At 38.4% G+C, this 22728-nt stretch overlaps 1 protein-coding gene across 1 annotated transcript in view; it reads right to left on the minus strand.

Annotated features, from left to right (window-relative positions):
* Window positions 1-22663, minus strand: part of CTDP1 (CTD phosphatase subunit 1) — a 102516-nt gene extending 79853 nt beyond the window's left edge. The window contains exons 1-2 of the mRNA XM_075213189.1: window positions 22353-22663; window positions 10033-10116 (exon numbers count right to left, since the gene is read on the minus strand). Coding sequence (XP_075069290.1) covers window positions 10033-10116; window positions 22353-22663 — 395 coding nt within the window. The remainder of the gene's footprint in view (window positions 1-10032; window positions 10117-22352) is intronic.
* Window positions 22664-22728: the final 65 nt, after the last annotated feature.

Genomic DNA, 22728 nt, shown 5'->3' on the forward strand with positions numbered 1-22728 from the left:
TGCTCCCCACTATGTAGCCCTCCCCTCCTCCCTCCTTTATTCTGTACCCCTCCTGCTTACCATATAAGATTCTAACAATGATAATAATTAAATTAAAAATGTAAAACAAAAGGAGGAGATTATATACTTCATCCGGGACTTGTGGTGTGTATAGTCCCAGACTACATTTACAGATGCAGACAACTATAGTGGTGGGAGTGAATGTAGTCTTCAAACGTTGGAGCAAATAGAATGCCATGAGATGCTGCTGTAGAGTTTGATTTTTGTCAGAGTACTATGCATGAACCAAGACGAACAAGAGCCAGGCGTGTGGAAGGCAAGTACATGCATGCTTTTTTTTAAAAAAAAAAATGTATTATATACTGTGCACTTTAAAACTGTACGACCACCTAGTATATACATTTTATTAATATAGCGATTCCCCCACCAAATATCACAGGGGCTGCTCTATGTAACCCTTTTTCACTGTGTTATGCCAGTTTTGTAATCTAGAATAACCAATATGATTTAATTTTCCATTTTAAAATAGCAGCAGGGGTGATGTGTGAGCAGGAAAATCAATTTCTTGATTGAAGCTCCAGTTTTCAAATGGGGATGGGAGAAGAAACACAGGAAAAATGGCTGTGAGGATCAGCCCCTGGGGCTCATGCCAGGTCATCTGGCAAAATGTATATACTACATGATAGTTCAGCTTTAAAGAAAAGTACAGTGTTCTATTCTTTTTTTTTACCATTATAACAGATTGACATTTTGCTCAAATTGCCACTTTACGTTAAATAAAGCCATGAAGTTAAAAAAAAAAACTGAATGAGGGGCAGTTACTTGTGCCCCTTTATCTCTCAGATATACATTTAATATAATCGGGCAACTAATTATACAATTTATACTGTGGTGAAACTGTTCTGTACAAAATGCCTACGTTTACGTTTTAAAAAAAAAAAAAGAAGAAGAGAGTTATGCTTGCTGTTAATTTCCTATAGACCAGTTAAAAACGCCCTCCTGGACAGAGAGGCAGCTCCAACTATACCCCTAAGTCTTTGAGTGACGTCCAAAGTGTTTTCTTCTGAAAAACCATAGAATAAATTGTGAAACTGGAGTATTTCAAGTAAAAGGAATTCATGGCACGCAGAATTTACATTTTCCTCTTCAGTACTGCATGGCAGCCATTACCAAGAGATGTACCCAAGCGGTACAGTAGGGAGGATCACACAAAGCAAACCAGACACATATGCTGCAAAGTTACAAATTTATTCAGTGGCTAAGCAGAGTATATCTCTCAAATGGACCATAAGAGAATGATAAGATATTGAGATAATGACCAGCGAATTTATGGATAGACGGCAAGCCAGCTGCTATGCAAAACACTGCTTGAACATTACTTGGGCCAAGATGTTGGCACTGCTCGTTTTGAGGGGGTTCTCAGTATCTCTGGGACACTTCGCCCATTCATCTTATGCCTCGCGGATCTATCTGGAAATGGCTTGTTTAGAAGGGGCGCACTATGGAGTGCAGTTTTCTTCATTTTTCATGTTTAATTTGTGGACAAAAGGATGGCAATACATCCTGATTGCAAGATACATGGTAATGGGAAATGTAGATACTAGATAACACTGTGATTAGCGACAATATAGAGTTTATCTGCATTAAACATTCAGTAAAGGCTCCTTGCACCACAGTGCTTGTAATTCAACTCTGCAAGCTAAAATAATTGCCACCAAAGCACACCACTTTCAGTGTCATCCATCTCAGAGGCTTCTTGCAGTGCTGTGAACTAAATTCAGGTCCCATGGAGCCACAAAGGAAAGATTATCTTCACTGCTTGTAAGAAGTGAATAATTAAATATTCTGAGACTAGCTTGGTATCCAAGAACGCACTCGAAGCAGATACTTTTACCTTTGCTGAAACCACCTTAAAGGAAATCAAGGATGTTTCGAATAGTTGCTAGATTAAGTTTAATTTAGAGTCACACCATGCTATAAACTTCCTCCAATTTCTGTAATAGATTACTGAAGAACTATTTTTTCTTGACTGCAAACAATGTCTTGATTAATTGTTCTGAGACTCTCTTATTTCTAAGCAGTTCCCGCTCAATCTCCATAACATTAAAGCTAGTTGCAGATGCTCTAGATTTGAATAAAGAACTGGGCCTTGGTAAGGAAATATGGCCAAAAGAGGTAGAGGCCAATGTTGCTCCCGGGGCATTTCCCAGGTTACAGGGCAGACGACAAGGCCAAAACGGAAGGAACGTCATTACTTCTGCCTTCTATTTTCGGATATTTTTTTAGAAAGCAAGTGATGAGTGGAAACGGAGGGGAGTCAAGCTCTAGGTGAAATGGAACGGTCATGGCATTTATTCCCTCTGTTCATGGAGCTTTGGCATTTCTGCTTGTTGCCATAATGACCTCTTAAGGATGCCCACATCTGCCTATTAGTAGCTGAAACACTTCTTAGTGAACAGACCATGCTCCTTGATGCATCTATTTTCAACAGCGATAGTTGGCTATTACGTTCTCCTTGTCTGCTACACATGCAACACAGAGAGACTTCAGATTTCTTTCTGCCCAAGATATGACCTTTTTGGCTATTTATGAAGGCTACTACTATCCTCTGTCCGAGAATATTGTTAGACCCTTCTTTTCCAATGAAAATGAAAGTGTTGAATTGCTTTACAAACTGCTCTCTGTTCTAAAACATTTATGTGAAGACTTTATTTGTTGTGTGGCCATGTTCCTTGTGTCCATTGACCTTCAAGGTGGGCTACCCAAGCCTGCGACAATGATGTCTATTGCATATATCCAGCCTCCACATGTGAACATTGGGCTTTACTACCAATCATTACAGGCTTATTACAGGCTCCACAGACGTTATGCTGTTGTACATTACGGTCCTTCTCCACAGGCTCTATAGAGTACTGAAAAGTACTAGCAACAATGAATATGCACACAGAATCAAGTACCCATAACTTAGAGGCTTACTTTGTGCAGATCCTGTATAGATGTTTATGGTCTGACTCAGGCTCCATTTCGCTGCCAGCTCCGGTTGTTGTACACAGGACAACCAAGGTAAAACATTTCCCAAGGCAGGGACACTTTAGAGCTGTTCCGAGCCTCCTTGTAGCCTCATCTCCTTCTTGGCACTCTCTTACCTATGATGGTGGGCTTGTGCAGACAGGTCATCCGAAAATAGTGCCAAATTCAAAATTTCATACACCTATCTACTCCTGGAGATAGCAGACTGGTGCTTCAACAGGTAGCCAGCACAGTCTTCAGTTCACATCATTGGATGGTGCATTGCCTGGACTCAGGGTAATGTAAGTTCCTGCCCTACCTATTATTAGAGACAGGGAAAAACATCTGGGAAGAAGAGGAGCTGTCATATACCATATGGGGGCAATTTTAACCTGTCTTCAACTAAGCTGGAAAGCAACCTACCCATTGTAATGGCTGTCATGGAGGATTGATTAGGAAAAATTACTGCTGCCACTTCATTGAGCCATTTCTGGGCAATTGGGAATTGTATTACAATAACTAATAGACACATTCTTGAGAATTTGATAAACTGACCGAGTGGGACTTTAGTATCTGCTAGTCAATATTTTGTAAGTGGTGATGACTGTCCTCACCATCTATTTGCTACTATAATGGCACTAAATTATTTAAATTCAGTTTCCGTCTAAATTTGTCTACTATAAATATTAAGGGATAGAGGAACAAAATGGTTCTTGTGGTTAACTAGTTTCTATTATAGAGCTTAGAAGAATGCCGGCACAGCTCTTGATTTATTATAGTTCAATATTTTGTCTTCTTTTACCCTAGAGCTCTCTTGTCAATCTTATTAAAATGTGAATCCTCTCACAAGACAACAGTCTGCGAGTGTAGGCTAGTGGCAACGAATATGTGCAACATGACTTGGCATACTTAGGTCCAGAAAAGATGACAGAAAATAGCAGCATACATAACCATCTATAGATGTTTCAACACCTACATTTACTATTTATTTTACACTTATTTATCTACATTTTCTGTATTTGGCACAATTAAGTAAATACATTTGGTGAGGTTGCAGCCCATTAGCTACATTTTCATGGAACACCAAACACAACTTTTAGGGGCATATTTAACTAGGTTTCCGGTCCGCAGTAAAGCGCGTTACCGCGGAACCTGCGCAGTATTGCCGGTAATACGGTACCGCAATAACACAGATTTTCCTACGCAACTACATGCTATTCTGTCAATTTTACCAAGTTGCAAGGTCACCTGCACTGATTCAAATTAAATGTGTACACCCCCCCCCCTCCCCCTATAGATCTTTTTTGAAAAAAATAAATAAATTAGAAATTAGGGGGGTAGGAGGGTAATAACTAGATTGTACATCCAATCAAGGAGGCAGCAGGTAAGGGGAACAGTATACAAAAACTTTGAAACATTCAAGAGAGAGACTACAATACAAAAGTGGAAAGTTTACAAAAATGCAATTTTGTAAAATTCCACAAAGTTATAATTTAGGTACACATATCAAGTATAATTGGAGATGAAACCAGAAGAATTAGCAGCAGATATTCTTCCCTTTGGGTGGTATAAGTTAGGCAGGACGGGAGAGGTTGAAGGTAGTCGTTTAATGTTAAGTTTGTATTAGTGACAAATGTAAGTCAGATACTGCTCAACAAGGGGGGGGGTCGTCATCCTTGTAGTACTCAGCTCAGGTTGAACGAGTACCTCTAAAATTATTGGTTGTATCGTGTAATATGGCTGTGATGTGCTCTTCTGATAAGTTAACCATAGGTTATTGAAAGTAGCAACTAGAGAGGGTGGGTCTGTCTTCTTCCAGTATGAGGCGATTTGGCATTTGGTTGCAGTTAGTATATGTCCTACATGTTTTTGGGTGTGTTGCAGTATTCAGAATGGGTCTGGGCAGTAGGGAATAGAGAGGCGAGTCAGGTAGTTGGATGTTAGTTATAGTTCTGATAAGGTCTAGAATTTTTGTTCAGTACCATCTTCTGCTGTATACCCCAACTTAATGGAATAACTAGTGGTAATTAAAATTGGTCTCAAAACACACTGTTGCTTTTGACAGATAAATAACTGACCTTACTTAGCAACACATACAACTATAAAAACTGGAAATGGCACTCATTTACAAATGTTATCAGTATCAGGAGTTATCCCAGTTCTGGTATGCATTTGGGAGGTCACTCCATAAATCTCAATGGGCCTGAGAGATACATTTGACTCTGTAAGCGCAGGCACAAAACATGCATCTTTAGATCTGTGCGTATCAGCATATGCATAGATAAAGCATGATGATACGCTATTATGTAGGAATATTTATAAGATCTTATTGAACATGATTGTCACGAACAAGCTCCCAGTGTCCCGGACATTGGGTGTTTACTGTATGGGGTATCACACTATTCCAGCACTCACTTTCACAGACCTATCACAGGTCACAGATTAGCTGAATCGCCCCTAAACAGAGCTCTCACACCCATACATAACTATGTTCTGCCGCCACCTATTGAATAAGGGCAATAGGACCCCAAAACAGTCGCACAATATGCTCCTTGCTACACCCAGGTTATCAATGCACACACCAGCAACCAAAGGGTTAACACTAACATTTTGTTGCACAAATGTACACTGTGGCCCACACTAGGCTTCTTAGTCAAATGCATTAACAATTCACACACCAGTATTCAAAGGGTTAACAAAGTCAAGCACTATTCTTCATAAAATGCTAATGGATTCATGAAGAGTATCAAGTATAAAACAAAATTGTATATTTTATTGTGGCTATAATAAAAAAAAATGGAACAATAAATGATATACAAGGAAAATAAATGCAATACAGTTCAAAAAAAAGTATGAGATTACAGAGTATAAAACTTACGGATCATAATCTGTATGGATGGGACCAGGCAGAACCAAATGGACAGTCCTTCAATTAGATTAAGCCTGACAATCCACCCCTTTACACAAAGGCTTTTTAAGCAAACTGAAATAGGACGGCATTCAGAGGGGCAGTCTATATGCTAATGGGGGGCAGAAATGTCCCCTAGGTGTCAACTATGATTTGCTCAAAAATATTCCAAAAGTTTTAACCTTTCTTAACTTTTCTCAGGAATTTTCCCAGAGACATAATTCCCCGCTCAAAAATCCATTTACATATGAAACATGATGGAATTACAGTAATATCAAATATCATTCCAAAAGACATGCGACTACTGGGTCATTTCACATCGAATCAACACAGGGTTTCAACTTGACAGTTTCAGATTGTAATGAAATTAGGTATAATAAATGCTGCCATGGATGTAAAGAACCCCTCTCCCACAATCTTAGGCTGATATGTACACTGGATTTAAAGTTATATGCCTTTAAATCTGCACATTAACAAAAATTTTGCTTTTAACGTTTTTTTTTTTAAATTGCATTTGTAGAGTTGGGCATGGTCTCATGTTAAACCTCTTTTTATGCGCTTTTATATGATACATAACAGAATGGGATCATCTGCTACAAGAGCTTTCATTTTGGACTGTTTGCTAAAATAATGAATATGAGATCTAGGCCTGTTCATTACTTTTAAATTATATCCTTAAATAATCCCTTTGATGTATATTATGTACAATGACATTATGTTAATTCTGAAATACTTATAATATGTGAAAGACATATAATTATAACAAATGTTTTAACAAAACTTGCTACATATCACTACCATTTGATGGTGCTGCTCTGGATGGATGGTGCTACTTGATGGATTGGAACTGGCTGAAGGCTTAATTTGTTTCTAGTATTTCCATTTCGGAAAGGGTTTACATTCAACCTGTTGAACGTAACGGATTCACCTTATACAGAACATCTACCATAGTAATCCATAAAACATCCAGCTTTTCTGGGTACGAAAAAGATGGTGATGGGACAGCTGGATGGAGGAACGTCACTTTCACTTCATCTATGTTTTCATCTTTTTCCAGAATAAATGCGAGCCATCATTTCTGGTCAGACAGCAGTTTCAGACTCTCTGATGTCAGCAAATGGGAGCTGATAATACATTGAGGAACTGAACAATGGCCCACCCAAGTAGTTTTCTACACCTTGCAAACTTTTGCAACTTTGGTATTATAGAAAATAATGTACACATCCATTCTGAAAGTTATCAACCCCCCATCTTATTAGATGCAGTAGCCTTTTAAAATATGTTTAAACAATGCAACATAAGGTACCTGTCACTTTTCTCCATCTTTATTCTTCTTTTATTTCTCTAAACCAATTTAAACACCAACCACTGCCAACACTGCTCTAAACCAATTTAAACACCAAAGCAGACTCAGACTGGGCTGCCAGGGAGTCGTGAAAATAATTCCCTGCTGCAGGGTGAGAGGAGCATATGCTGAGCTCTAATTGGAGGAGCACATCACATGCTCCTTCAACCCATGGAGATCAGCAGCAGCCTCATGGGCTGTGCCTTCTCTTCTCTGCCTGATCGGGTGACTGAGGCTGCTTCTTGCGAGTACAGTGTTGCTCCCAGTCTCTCTCCCTCCTGGCACCCCTTCTTCAAGTTGCTGTTTCCCCCTGCTTCCAGAACACATTCTCCTAGTCTGATAATCCACTGTAATTAAACACTCTGCTTTTTCAAATGTGACACAAATGGTTCAGGGTCAGGTTAGGTTTGGGTCGGCTTAAATTAGTGACCAAGGAGCTTATCTTCACTAATTAAAGCCCACCCAATCCTAACCTGACCACTTGTAGTAGTCCAGGGAAATGTATCTTTCCACTTAAGTTTACACGTCTACACAGAAGTGGGAGCAGGAGCTGTCTGTAGAATCTCGTCCCCAAACACACCTGAAGAGGAACGTGCATTCTTCTAACGAAGTGAACTAGACAAAATATTGTTTTGTTGACTTTCCCAGATGTGTAGTGCCTCAATAAATACAATTTGAATCACTCAAAACTGAAAGCTTTTGCAGCAGATGATCACCAAATAAAACTTTGGGTATTTATTAACAGTATGATTTTTTTTGAGATGTTGTTTTAAACAATAAAAATATGGCTTTTTTCAGTTTTGACTTTAAACATTTTACATTTTAAATTTTTATTGAAATATACTGCTGTGTTATAGATCATATGAAAGTCCATAAAAAGAGGTTTAGAATGAGACCTTGCCCAACTCTCTAGCTTAATCAGGTGATCTACAAATGCAATTTAAATAATGTTAAAAGCTAATTTTTCATTAAAAAAGTGCAAATTTAAAGGCATATAACTTCAAAACCAGTGTACATATCAGTCTTCGTTTTGGGGGATTTCTTTACACCCATGGCAGCATTTATTATAGCAAATTTAATAGAAATGAAAGAATGTAAGATACAGGTTTTTTTTAATAAAACTGTGTTTATTTGATGTGGAATGACCCTACTGCAGTTTCCCTGCACTTCACAACCCTTGGATGGTTGTTGCCCCTGAGTACAGAGTGGCACATGGATATCCCAAAATCTGAAATATGAAAGCATGTTCTTTGATGCTATTATTTTCTATAATTTTGTATTGGACTAAACTGTTCTCTAGCATATAGCTTTCCCTAACTTACACCTTACACCTAGTGGTTACTCGGTTTTACACTGTCTTATTAGACTCTAAATAGGAAATGTCATACAGGATCAAAGGCAATGCATGGCTGTGATCTGCATATGTTGTTAACTTCATGACAGAACTCCTGCTGAACCCAATTACCTCCCTCCCTGGGTTAACTGACCAAATGTTTTTATCTGAGGGGGAAGTCATGTACCTTCCTAAATATCAGTTTATTATTTATCTGGGGCCCTACCATTTAATATTTTATTTGGGACCCTCCCCTGACAATGATCACCTCACAAATAAAAATGTTTAGTATTTGAGCACCTTAAGTCCCAAAGCAAAAAAAACTTGCATCAATAAACAAGCTGTGCTATTGACAGCAATATGCCTCCTCCTGTTGATATATTACCCAACAGACAAACGGACTAGAGATAATTATAACCATAGAATATGTATATTCTCCTCAGTATATGCAGTGAGTATGCCCTTCTTTTAGAGAAAGCAAAGTAGCCCCAAGTCAGCAAATATTAAAAAAAAGTTTTGTATATGTCAACTTATTTTAAAAGTATGATTAGATGCTACTTACATGTAATTGTAAAATAAGTACCTGCATTTTTTTTTTGTTTAGTTGAATTTTAAAAAGTAGATGATGCCATCTTTAAAGCATTTCATAGGATATGGTGACTTTTTTTTACTTTATGCCATTTTCCACAGGATAGTTCTTGTGATCATCAAGGGCATTTTGAATAAGTTTGATTTTGTAGCGGAAGTATTAAAATGCAGTGTGCGGAGTACATATGGGGTTTATTTAATGGTACTGTACAAAGAGCAGTGGTATTCTGTAACCCACAGCAGCCACTCTGATATGACAATTTGCTTTCATTGGCTATCTTGCTCTACACCAGCGATGGACAATATGCATTGTCAGATTTGTTTGTTATCGTTTGGAAAACTTGCTTAAAATGCATCTCGATATGTTATTACTGATAGGTGTCTCTCTCTTTGATTATATGTATTTTTTTTATTTATTGTGGAGAGTCAAGATAATGTGTGTCCCTTTTAAAGGTTAAAGGGCTGCTCATGTGGCCACTGAAGTGTATCAGGCTGCTATTGGTCTAGACCCATCACAGCTTGTTAATAGACATTTGCACATTTTCTTCAGTAAATAACACCCAATATCCTTTTCATTATTAGAAAAGATATGCAAATACAATTGCATACTATGTGTTACCAGTTAGTTGGTCTCCAAAGCAATGCTTTGTACTGAAGTGCTTTTGTCCCACACATGGAAAACAGTGTACAGTTTGTTTCGTATGGCTTACATACAGAGTTCACAACAGCAAGAGTGTTTGAGTTAGAGTATAAATATTTTCCATAGCAATTATTATTTCCCAAGAAAACAGGTCAGAGTAGACAAAAACAATATACATGCAGTGGTAAATAAAGTAGTAGTTTACTTACTGTGTCAAGTCCTGACCACATTCTGCACACAAGCCTTTCATAACCACAGGGTGGCTACAGACCGATAGCCTTGCTAAAACACCCCTGTAACATGAACATCAAAAACAAAGAAAAGCCTTTAGTGAGAGGTACAAAACGTAAATTAAAAGTTGAAACCAAGCAAGAAAGAAAAAATAAATAAATTAAAACAAAAAATAAATAAATCTGTTATTATGTACACATACTAAGAAAAACAAACACATGCTAGATTTCCAAATTGCTCCTAGAATCACAGAGAGCAGACAAAATAAATGAATGATCTTGAAATAACAGTTGTATTACTTAGGGTACACTCCTAGACTACCGACACCCAATGTGGGATGTAGTCAATCTGTCGACGCTGAACCTGTCGACAGGCAGACGGACACCAAAATCTTGACAGTCTGAAACGTCAACAGGTTCAGTGCATCTATGTGGTTACTACCCGTCTGCAGTCACAATGTCGACTTTTTAAAGTCAACAGTCACACGGCAATGTCAGCGCATTAACCTGGGTGCAGCCAGCCTAGGCTGGTACAAGCAAAATCTGGGGGAGGGTGGGGACAAGAAGCATGCCCCCTTACCCCAGTACTACTAGGCCCAGCACTAGGCTGGTGGCACTATAGCAGGAAAACTCATAGCGTGGGGTCCCCTGCCATAATGATAACCAACCCCAGACTGATCAGAGCAGGCCAGGATTCTCTAAGGAGATAGGATCTGCAAAAAAATAAATAAAATAAAAACTAGGGCTCTGGGGCAATAAATATTTAATGCTAAAAACTACATTTTGTTCCTGGTGCACTAAAAATTCTCAGGATGCTGTTTTTTTATATGTTTTTGTTATGTACCAACGGTTGTGTGTCGGCTGGCGCTGACGTTGCAGTTTGAAGGTGAACATTGTGACTGGTGACTTTACTACTTGTCGACAGTCACAATGTCACCATTTTAACCCTGTAGATACACTGAACCCATTAATATTTTGGTGTCAACGGTTTGGCTGTCGACGGGTTCAGCATTGACAGATTGCACCCACCCTCCCACTGTTACCGAATATTTGCAAGACAGGAGAAACGAGAGTGCAAAAGTATCTTCTCTCATGCCTTGCAAACAGCATGGTCTGGTCTCAAATGCCTGGAAAGGAGATGAAGGGGGATTAAGCAAGAGCAAACACATTGAATTGTAACACTAGGAAATATAATTATTTTAGATTGTCCTCCTGCACACAAAATGGGGTAGCAAGTTTATATATAAAAAAAAAAATTAATTACAAGTATTCACCTATCACTGGCAACCTAAATATTATGTCAGAACTCAATGTCCAACTTCACTTGCATTATCCCTCATACACAGTGTCGGTGGGTAATCAAACCCTTCTATGAATAGTTCATGCAGGAAGTATGTTTAAGGTATAAACATAATTCTGGTAGAAAATAAATTATTCACCACAAACAGGTGCAGATTTGTTTTCTAAACACAAAGAAGTATCTGCTCAGTTTAAAAAGATAAAACTTAGGAATAAGATGAATCTTGTGGGTTGGGGAAAACAGCTTGAATGCCATCCATTGACTTTGGTGACATAATGCACCTATATGATTGCGCTTGTTTACATGTGCAAGCCCCCTTAATACATCAAGATGGAATTGATTCCAATGTATATGGGAGATCTGTTGTCCCAAGATGAAGTGAGCTGTCCTAATGCATCTTGTAATGAGCTGAAATGCAAAGACAAGATTTTGTGTTACGAGATATAGAGGTTGCAGAGATAGGGCATCAGTCAATGATTTCAATGGGATGATTTTCCACAATCCAGGAACACAATATATGAAAAAAATTACACGCTTTTTAGTTTATTTTGGTATGCACATTCCCTTCTCAGATTGCAATCCTACAATTCCTATGCATTTCTATGAACAACAGTTCCCAAAAGTGAATATTTTATTCACAAGACACTAAAACAAGGTTTAGCACAATAGAAATGAGTTGTAGTATTTCTGTCCTGACGATGTAGATTCCCCTGTATCTGACCCACATTGTACCAGGTCTCTGTGGCTGGCAGGCAGCAAATCAGAATGAATGAGTTTCACTCAGATTGCAGCCAAACGCTTTGTATTAGGATGGGTATACACTTCAGTGTTTTCAGCAGATTATAGGGCCAACCACATGATCGGCCAGTGTGTTCGTTGCAACAATGAACGATTATCATTCCAAAGCACATCGTACTGTTTCACTTGATTTTTAAACCAGACTAAAAATTAAGTTCAACGATGGAACAATGTCGTTACAATTCTGCAGTGTGTACATACTCACGACCATCTGTCTGACAATCTGTCAATGGCTCCTCCAATAGCGACGCCATTCTGGGCGTGTATATTTAAATGCATGACATGGTCTCTGACTATCACGTGGTGCGCTGTCAAAATGTCAAGTAAATGGGAATGGTGTTCTTTTAATGGCAAAGTAATAATAAACCAGTTTTACATGCACCGTATGTCATTTATGCGTTCCTGTATGCAAGTGTATACAACATGCAGTGTTAACACATGCGAGAATACATATTCTCATTAGTCTCAATTATTTACTAATTTGATGTGTCCATTTCTTCAATTCAGGATTATATTAACATTATTACTAGAGATGTTCACTGACCCCTGTGTTTTGGATTTTGATCTGCATTAACTTAATGTTTTGTTTTTGGTAAAACAGCTCTCACATGTTTTGGCTCTGGATCTGTATTTTTTTAAAAAATTTCTAAAAAAAAATAATCACATAAATTTGGCTCTTTTTTTATTCCTACATTATTAATAATCTCAATAACACTAATTTTCAGTTATTTCCAGTCAATTGACCACCTCACAGGTCACAATATTTTTTTCATCCACTTTCAGTCAAAGACTACAAGCGAGCTGGCTGGATACTAAGCGACAGAGCAACGGCACAAACACACAACAGTTTATAGCACATCTAGGAAACATTGCCACACAGCAGTGGCAGAAAAGAAAGGTGGTGCAAGATGAAATTGTCCTTCGGTCCTCCCACCCACACTTATGTCAGATTGACATAATATGATTGATGGGCAGCGGACTAGAAAAGGTTATAAAGTCGACAATATAATGACATCAACAGTATTATTAGGACAACAATTGAAATGTAGACAGTATGATCCCTAGCTCTAACCCTGTGCCTATCGCTAGACATGTCAATTTTCCCTGTCCCTTGACATGTCAATATCCCTAACCCTGGCTTAAGGCCTGTCCTTAACCATATCCCTATAATAATAATAATACTGTCCACATTTGAATAGTCTACCTAATCTGCTCAAAGATGTTCAGGGACCAGGCTTAAATCAAATAATTTGGTGTTTATGTAATTTTTTATTTTACATAAGGGAGACGGGAGGATGTCAAGAGATGGGCATTTTTTTACCCACCTCGCCATGTTCACCAATACGTATGATGAGATTGTTGATCCCCACTTTCATCGACAGGTGGGGGCTCTGTAATTTTCAATGGGTAGAGTATTGTACATAAAATCACAGCACCATGTACTCTCCATTAATAAATGTATTTCAATATAATGCAAATACTAGTCACACAGTACCTAGTCAGTACACAATTTTAATAGATGTTACCATATATGGTTTCAATAAATAGTATTTGGGCCATTCCACATCAGATCACCCAAAAAAATATGAAATGTCCACCACCCATCTCAGATTTTTTTTAGTTAAGAGGTATGTCAAAACAACTATTTCTGCCAAATATCTCGACTGTCTGACAATTATTTTTTTTCTCCACTATGAAACAGGGTGCCCTGCTGATTTTTTTTATGGTAGAAATTTAAACTTTTTTTTAAATAACCCAAAAAAAATGGGATCCCTAATGTCAAATGAACCTAGCGTTTTTAATTCTATTCTAAAATTGTGCGTTTTTGCTGTAATGCAAAACATAAGGCAGATAAAGTAATTTGGTTTGGATTCGGGAGGAAGAGTTACTTACCTTAGAGGTCCAAATTTTGTGGCGATTCCTTAATAAACACCCGTGATACTTCAAATAAAAAAAAAAATCAATAATTAATCAACTAATTGCCAGAGAGTCAAAATATTTGGCAGAAATAGTTGTTTTGACATCCTCTCTTAACTACAAAATTTTCGTAGAAATCTGAGATGGGTGGTGGACACCCCTGGTTGAACGGACATGGATGAATCAAATATAAAATCAAAACAGCAGGTCTTGGCCTCAGTCCCTACAATTAAAACACAATATATTACCAGTAATGTCCTGATTGAACCTCAATCTTAAAGCATCACTCGTCAATAGTAAATGCTAGAGAATTCTCAAAAAGATGTAAAAAATCACGGCACAATTCCATAAAAGGTCCGTTGCGTGAGTACTCACGGTAAGGTATCTTTCCATTCAGTGGTACCATGCATATAAGGAGTCCCTGATGAACGTGGTCTGTCTGTCCTCCCAGTGGAGTGGCGATTAAAGTGCCCCCCTTCGTCCCTCTAGCACGAGAGACTTTCTCTGATATAGCTAGCAGCTTCTTATTCCTTTGGAAAGCAAACATGCGTATCAAATGCCGAACTTCCTGGTTAGGCTAGTGCAGAGTGGTGCGCATGACGCTTGGGTGTCCCTCCGTTTGCACTGTCTAGGAATTGTTATCAAACAGCTATGATAGTGTATATGAAAAGTACATGTATTAAATATCCATCCAACGCGTTTCACCTGTTAGGGTTCCTCAGGTATAAAATTATCGTTATAGTTCGTTCATTTAAATGTCATCGGACTCATTAGCCAATTTCATTGTTTCTGGCTTGTACACGCCCCCTGTTCGTGACTTAACTAATGGCATATTTTCACATGAATTCCTAATTAAGTGATAACTCAAATACAGAAAGATATGGCTCATATAACATCTTACTTGTCCTATAGCATAAGACACATTCTAATAGTAAAATGATTTCATGTATTCCTATAATGGCACACTCACAATATGAACTCCATTCCTTATATTGTGATCTAATGATTGATATTTCAATTTACCTAGTTATGGTGTTCCTATTCTTCCAAGTTCAAATCATTTTGGCTCAAGATGTGTGCCCATATAGGATAGTTAAACTATATGGGTAACCAGTATCACCTATTTCTCTAGAAAGCTCGCCCAAGTCAAAGTCTATGTTAAGTCCTAAGGTGGAAACGTCAAAATATCCACCTTGCCTACTCTCTAGAAATTTGAGTGAGGAAGTCACCCCCTCTCCAAAATTTTTTGATTCTGCGTATGCCCAAAAACTTCAACCTTGATGGATCAACATTGTGTGCAATGGTTTGATACTCTATGGGTTTCGACTTTATTTTTTATATCCCTGTGTGCCCGAGTTCTGTCTTCCCTCCCTTAGGATGTAAGCTCATTTGAGCAGGGTCCTCTTCTCTTTGTTCTCCATAACTGTTCTTCAGCTCCGTCTTTACTGCATTAGCCTGCTAGGATCTCTGAAGTTTTGGTAGTTTTTGTTTACTGTTTGTAATGTTTCACCTTGTTTAGTCTACTGTTTGTGCTGTGTACGGCGCTGCGGAACTCTTGTGGCGCCTAACAAATAAAGGATAATAATATTCCTATAGTGCTCACTCATTCTTATTCTAAGACTTCTGATATTGCGGCCTATATACAGTAGGCCACATGGACAACTTAAAAGATAGATCTCTCCTGTACTATCATGTGATCTTATCCTTTATGGGAAATTTCTTCCCGTTGGAAGTGGAAGCGAATTCTGTTATTGGTTTGATATTAATCACATTCGTTATCCTACACACCTAACACTGGTTGCAGTGATAGAATCCTGCTCTGTCTTCATTGAGCCAGGTGCTTCCAGCTCTATTAACTGTTAAGGGAATAGCGCTCTTAACCAGTTCGTTCTTTAAACTCAGGCTTTTTTTAAACACTACTGTGGATTTCTTAGTTAGTATTCCCTCTAATTTCTCATCTCCTAATAGGATAGGCCAATGTTTTTCAACTATCCTTTTAAAGTTTTCTGCTTGATCACTAAATTTAGTAACAAACCTAACTTTATCTTTTTCGCCTAGGTTCTTGGATCTCTTGTGGCATTTCAATAACTCTTGTCTATCGATGTGTCTCATTTTCTCAAAATTGTTTATTTACCATAACTGGATCATACTTTCTTTCCAGGAATTTCTCCCTCATTTCTCTTGCCTGTTTACATAGTCTACTTCTTTAGAGCAGTTTCTCCTAACTCTTAAGAATTGCCCACTGGGAATACTGCGCATCCATTTCTGATGGCGATTGCTGGTCGCTGGTATATGGTGAGTGCAGTCCACCTGTTTTTGAAACGTCCTAGTTTCTAGCCTCCTATTCTCCACAAAGATCTCTAGAACAGGAAATTCAATTTTCTCACTGCTAGTGAATTGTAAATTCACTGCTGTGAATTGTAAATTAAGTGAATTTGTATTGATGTATCTAATGAACAAGTCCAGATTATTTTCTCCCCCTGTCCAGATGCAAATCATCTATGTACAGTCTCCACTCGCAAATGTGGTCGGCCCAGGGATTATTCTGCCAAATAATGTTGTTTTCCCATTGGGATACGAATAAATTTGCATACCGTGGCGAAAATTGTACGCCCAATGCGGTGCTACGTGTCTGTATCCAATAACTCCCTTCAAACCATAAGTAGTTATGACGTCATATAAACATCATTGCTTATATGATGAAGTTAATTTGTTGTTGATCTAGTAAGGACTCTCCTCGCAATATATTTCCTACATACTCACATCCTTTACCGTGATCAATCACGGTATAAAGTCAGGTGACGTCGCAGATCGAGTATAAATACTTCCTGCCAATCGTTATTTTCTACCAAATTTAGTACTTGTGTTAGGTCTTTCATATAAAACTTATTTGCTGGGCCACTATAGGTTGAAGGAATTTGTCAATATATCCCGACAAATTCGCCATTAATGATCCAATCCCTGACACGGTGGGTCCTCCAGCAGGATTATTTAGATCCTCGTGGATCTTGGGAAGAAAGCAAAAGTACTGGGAGGCTACGGGCTAGATTTACTAAGCTGCGGGTTTGAAAAAGTGGGGATGTTGCCTATAGCAACCAATCAGATTCCAGCTGTCATTTTGTAGAAAGTACAAATAAAAGCTAGAATCTGATAGGTTGCTATAGGCAACATCCCCACTTTTTCAAACCCGCAGCTTAGTAAATCTAGCCCTAAGTGTCTTGACATCCAAGTATTCATAGTCATTTTTGTTTAGTATTCCACTAGCTAGACTTCAATGCAGTATCCCCTTCAAAAAAAAAATAAAAAAAATGAAGATTTTAGTTTTTATTCCGCATCCCTATATTGACTCTCTGGTTTTGATTCCAGTATATTATGATTGTGATTTTGTGAAAAATATTACTTTAAAGTCAAGATTCTTATAAACATATGTAAGTCAATGTACATCTCAAATTTGTTCATCCTCTTATTGGGGGTGAACTTGAGACCCTTATTTAATGCTGTAATCTGATGCTGTGCAAGTTTTTGTCTGCTTAGGTTAAAGATCCCTTCTGTTTTAGCTGCTCTTTTCATTTTCTTATTTTTGGCCTTGTCCCTAGCTCCCTTCCCTCCTCTGTTTCCTCTTCTTCTTCTGCCCACGTTTTTCTCATTAGTCTTATTGGGGTCAATCGTCTTTCCGGCTGCGGGAGGTGCTCCTCCCACGCTAGTTCTAAAAAAATTATATCTATACATTTTTCAGGATCTGAATCATTCTTTAATCTGGTTCCTTTTCTTGTAATACTCTCAAATTAAACAAGATTTTTCTTTTATTTCAATGTCATCTATTGCTTTAATTCCGTTCTGAAAAGTGGTAGAGGTTAAATTTCTATGTCTGGAGTATTTGTCACCTCCTATAGTGTTAGATACAGTATCTCCAATTAAAGTTGAAAAAAGAAAGTTTTTATCCCAGTGTTTCCATTTCAGATGGGACCTTTATCGAGGACATACATATAAGATTGTAAGTTCTTATGAACAGGGTCCTCTTTCCTTCTGTCTTGTATGCTTCAACCTTGTTTACCCAAGTTACTTTGTATCATGTCTCTTGCATTTTCTTTACGACACTTGATTATTATATGCTTTACCTATTGTGTCTTATGTACTGTATGTATTAAGCTTCTTGAATGTCCAAGTACTTTGCCTGTTGGTCCTCTATGTCATTGTAATATGCTCTACTTCCCCACTGTGTGGTGCTGCAGAGCTTAGTGGTGCCATATAAATTAACAGTAATAATAGAATACATAATACTCAGCATTGGGGGACCTACCATGCTCTTGCCTGGTACAGTAGCAATGCTCAAATACCTCAGGTTACCCCACAATTACCAGTTGAGATTCTTATAGGAGCTGCGAATCTGCTTAGTGTTTCATCGTAATCACTAACTGCAGAATATCAGAGCCTAGAGAGAACCTCAGCCCCCGTGATACCACCAGGATTAGCAGCAATTTAATGACATTTTCCATTTCACAGGCTACCAACAATACTAATATTGTAGCTCTTCCGGATTTCGTTTTCTTCCTTAAGAATATCTGGATCACATCATATTTGGTTGTATATATTCGTTGTCTCATAAAGTAAGTTTATGCTACAAAACTTGCATGTTCTCATATATATTTTTTATTTTCTTGAAAATTAGCTGCTTATATCTGTCATTTGTTGGATTCAAAGCCACAAGCAGCAACATAAACTATTTATGTACCAAAAGCAGTGCTTGTGCTAGAAAACCACCTCCTCCCTAGAGAAGCACATGGCAATGTTCAGCTGCAGACACACCCCCTGCCTCACAATTGTTTACTACAAACGAATGCACAAAAAGAAAACAAAAAATGTCCCTATCTTGCTGCTCTCCGGAGACAGCAGCCACACAGATGGGAACAGAAACAGAATTGTTTTGGATTTAGTGTAGCTATCTGCTGCCTTAGACTATGTGCACACCGACACATTTTTGCTAAGTTTGTATGTTAAAAACACATATAAAATAAATTGCATTTATGTTTGTATGTAATATGCATTTACAAGCGTGTCTAATCTGCGATTGTTTTTCTTTTTTAAGAAAAAATAAAAAATACAAAGAAAAACATGCAGCCATGACCACGTCACTATGGTTACAATGAAAGCTGAACAGAAGTTTTCAACTGTGTTGATGCGCATCAGAGGCACCGAAATGGTAGGAGAAGCATTTTAAAATAGAAAAACCGAAATCCACTGCACCAAATGTAATCATGTTAAAACACAAATACAAACGGTCTAATTTGGTACAGGGGAATAAAAACTGGACATCCATTTTCCTCCTATTAACTTGCATTAAAATGATGGGTGTAAGATACATTTCTAACACCAATCCTCCTAATATGTATCCACTCAAATGTAACTGTTCCCATAGGTGTCTACAGAGTCAATTTATTATGCATTCTTCATTTAAGGTACTGAACAGGAAGTAAAAGCCTCAGCCCGCTAGGGTTACAGACATGTTGCACTTATTTTCTAGAGTTGCTCTTTTATTACCCATTTTTAGCAAAACAGAATATGCTTTGTGAAACAGACGCAGAATGAAAAAAAAAAAAAAAAAAAAAAAAAAAAAAAGATAGTGTGGCCTCATGAGGGGTTTATTTGTCCCAGACCTCTAGCAACAAAAGTTTTAAATATCAGAAGAGCATCTTGCAGTAATTAAAATATGGAGATAGAGATAGGGAGAGAGAGATACACCGTGTCTATAAATGGTATTCACCCTCTTGCATATTTTGCTGTGTTCCAACGTGGAGCCACAGATTTGTTTAAAATGTGTGCCCACTAATCAACACAAGGTACGTGATCGGGATAATATGCCACACACAATTGAATCCAACCATTTGACCAAATTTATTATAAACAAAAAGAATTAAAAAGTAGTGAGTGCGTTACAATTTACCCTTTGCTATATCTATACTAGATTTCCGCTGAAGAAACCAACTTTCTCCACAAGTCACATTAATAGGTGAATGGAGTCCACCTATGTGCCGTTACAGTTTGTCAAATGATAACAGCATAAATAGATCTGTCTCCTCTCCAAGGTACTTAGTGCATTTCCAAGAAAGGACTACAAAAGAAAGACAAAAGAACATTCCAAGCAGAACCCTGGACAAGGTCATTGAGAAGAACAAATATAAAAAGGGTACAAGAATATTTTCAAAGCATTGAATATACCCTGAAGCACAGTCCATCATACAAAAATGGAGAAGCTATTGAACAACTGTGAATTTGACACCAACAGGTTCCAAAACAAACTGTATGGGCGGGAAGAGCTGTAGTATGGGAGATCACCAAGAGGCCAATGTCAACTGTAAAGAAGCTACAGTATTCTATGACAGAGGTGGGAGTAAATGTGCATGGGACAACAATAGCATGCACGCTTCATAGGTCTTGGTTGTATGAGAGGGTGGCCAGTAGAAAGTCCTTGTTGAAAAACTTACATCAAAGCCCAGCTACAGTTTGCCTAAAGATATGTGGGAGGCATGACCATGTAAGATTCTATGGTCTAATAAGATTAAAATGTAACTTTTCAGTCTCAACGCTAAGTGCTATGATTGGCAGCAACCTAACACAGCACATGACATTGAAAATACCATTCCTACGGTGAACCATTGTGATGGCAATGTTATGGGGATGTTTTCCTTACAGCAGGAACTTGAAATCCTGGAGGAAAACCTGTTAAAGTCTACAGGGGTGCTTGGAGTTGGAGGAAGATACATCTTCCAACATGACAATGACCCAAAGCATACAGCAAATGCCACCGTGGAGTGGTTTACCACCAAAAAGGTTAATGTCAGTTAGTGGCCTAGTCAAAGCCCGAATCTCAATCCAATTGAGCATCTGTGGCATCATTTAAAAATTGATGTCCACCAATGATCACCATTCAACCAACTTGATGAAGCTTGAACAATTTTGCTAAGAAGAAAGGGCTTGAATTCCAGTGTGTAGATGTGCAAAATACTAATGCAATCACTTTTTTTTTCATTTTTTTGCTATATTTCCAAAAGTACTTCATGCCGATTAGTGGGAAAATGTTTTAAAAGAATTCCATCATAGTTACATGTTGTAACACAGCAAAATGTGAAAAAGTCCAAGGGGGTGAATACATTTTAGAAGTTCAAGCAATTGTTCTACTTTAGGTTGCCATTTAAAAAACAAAAACAGCAACACCTGGCATCAAGATAGAACATTGGCCATTTCTGAAACCTGTTCCACAGCTAACCTATGCACAAAAAGGTGGTGTTCACAACTTGAATCTGGCTGTAAAAGGTTAACTTTTTCTAGTATATTTTGGAAAATGGGTTTCACTGGACATCATCATTTCTGCATAGCTATCCAATGACCAGTTTTAATATAATAGCCCCCAATGTGTTTCAATTAAACAACAAGATACCAACAAACTCTGTAAGCACATTTACCCATAAATGTATTCCTTTAAAGAATTTGCATTCACTGAACACCTTACTGCATTGAAAATGCATAAAGACGACTCATTGATCTTCTCACCAGTTGACATTTTCCAAAGACTCACTTGGAAAGCCAGGACAAAAAAAAAAATGAAAAAAATCCAATGCATTTCAAGAATCAGTTAACTTTCAAACAGCAAAATTTAAGGAGTAAATGAGAAAGAGAGCTAGAGAAAATTACCAGGAAGTCAAATCTGACAGGAAGAGCACTTAAATATTTGCCACTATGAACATCATTGATTTTGCAGAACCAATGGATGTTTTAAATATATTTTTGCACTTCCAGACTGATGAAACTCAAACGCCTTCTCGTTTGTAACAAGCATGAAATAGTCAAACAAATGCATTTAAAGCAATGAAAATTTATAAACATGCAACACAATTGTTTTTTTTTAAAAAAAAGCAGGCTAGATGGACATGTTCTTTTCTGTTATTCTATGCTCTACATTCTATTACCAAATACAAGCATTTACTAGGCAAGGCACCAAGTAAATATTTATTGCTATCTTGCAGATTGTCATAGTATGCTGGGGCCTGGGAAAACAAGAAGCATGCACAGTGATGGGTGCACATGTAAACAACTGCACTACGAGAAAAGCTGCTTCCATCCTCCACCACGAGGATCCTTGTGCAGGACACTTGGAGGGAAATTATATGTGCCAGTCACACACAGCACAGACAGTATAAGCAGCAGCGTATTTCCGCACACAACTCAATCGTGGTGCAGGACAGTAAAGTGCCTCATGCTCTGATTCTCACACCCAGTCCGGACTTACCCGGCAGAGATGACTTGCCCCGGCTTCACACACAGCTCCAGCACCACACCGGCCCGGTCAGACTTGACTTTCTTCTCAGGCGGTCTGTGCGGCCTCCCGGCCTCTGGCTGTGGCCCGCGGTGCTCCCTGGCCTCAGCACCCGGGATAGTGACCCCCAGAGCCAACACGGAACCGATCTGCACAGACATCCCGGTGGACACTTTCCATTCTAGCAGGCGCATAGGTCGGGGTCCCGGGAAGCGCACATCGTTGCACTGACTCGATCGCGATACGTCCCCGTCCTCCTGGTTTCTCCGCTGCATGTTCAGCATGTCCTAGCCAGCACTCAGCCCGGCCAGGCCGCGCACTCACAAGCTGCGGTCTCTATGGCAACAGT

Source organism: Mixophyes fleayi, chromosome 5, assembly GCF_038048845.1.
Source record: "Mixophyes fleayi isolate aMixFle1 chromosome 5, aMixFle1.hap1, whole genome shotgun sequence".
NCBI classification, from domain to species: domain Eukaryota; kingdom Metazoa; phylum Chordata; class Amphibia; order Anura; family Limnodynastidae; genus Mixophyes; species Mixophyes fleayi.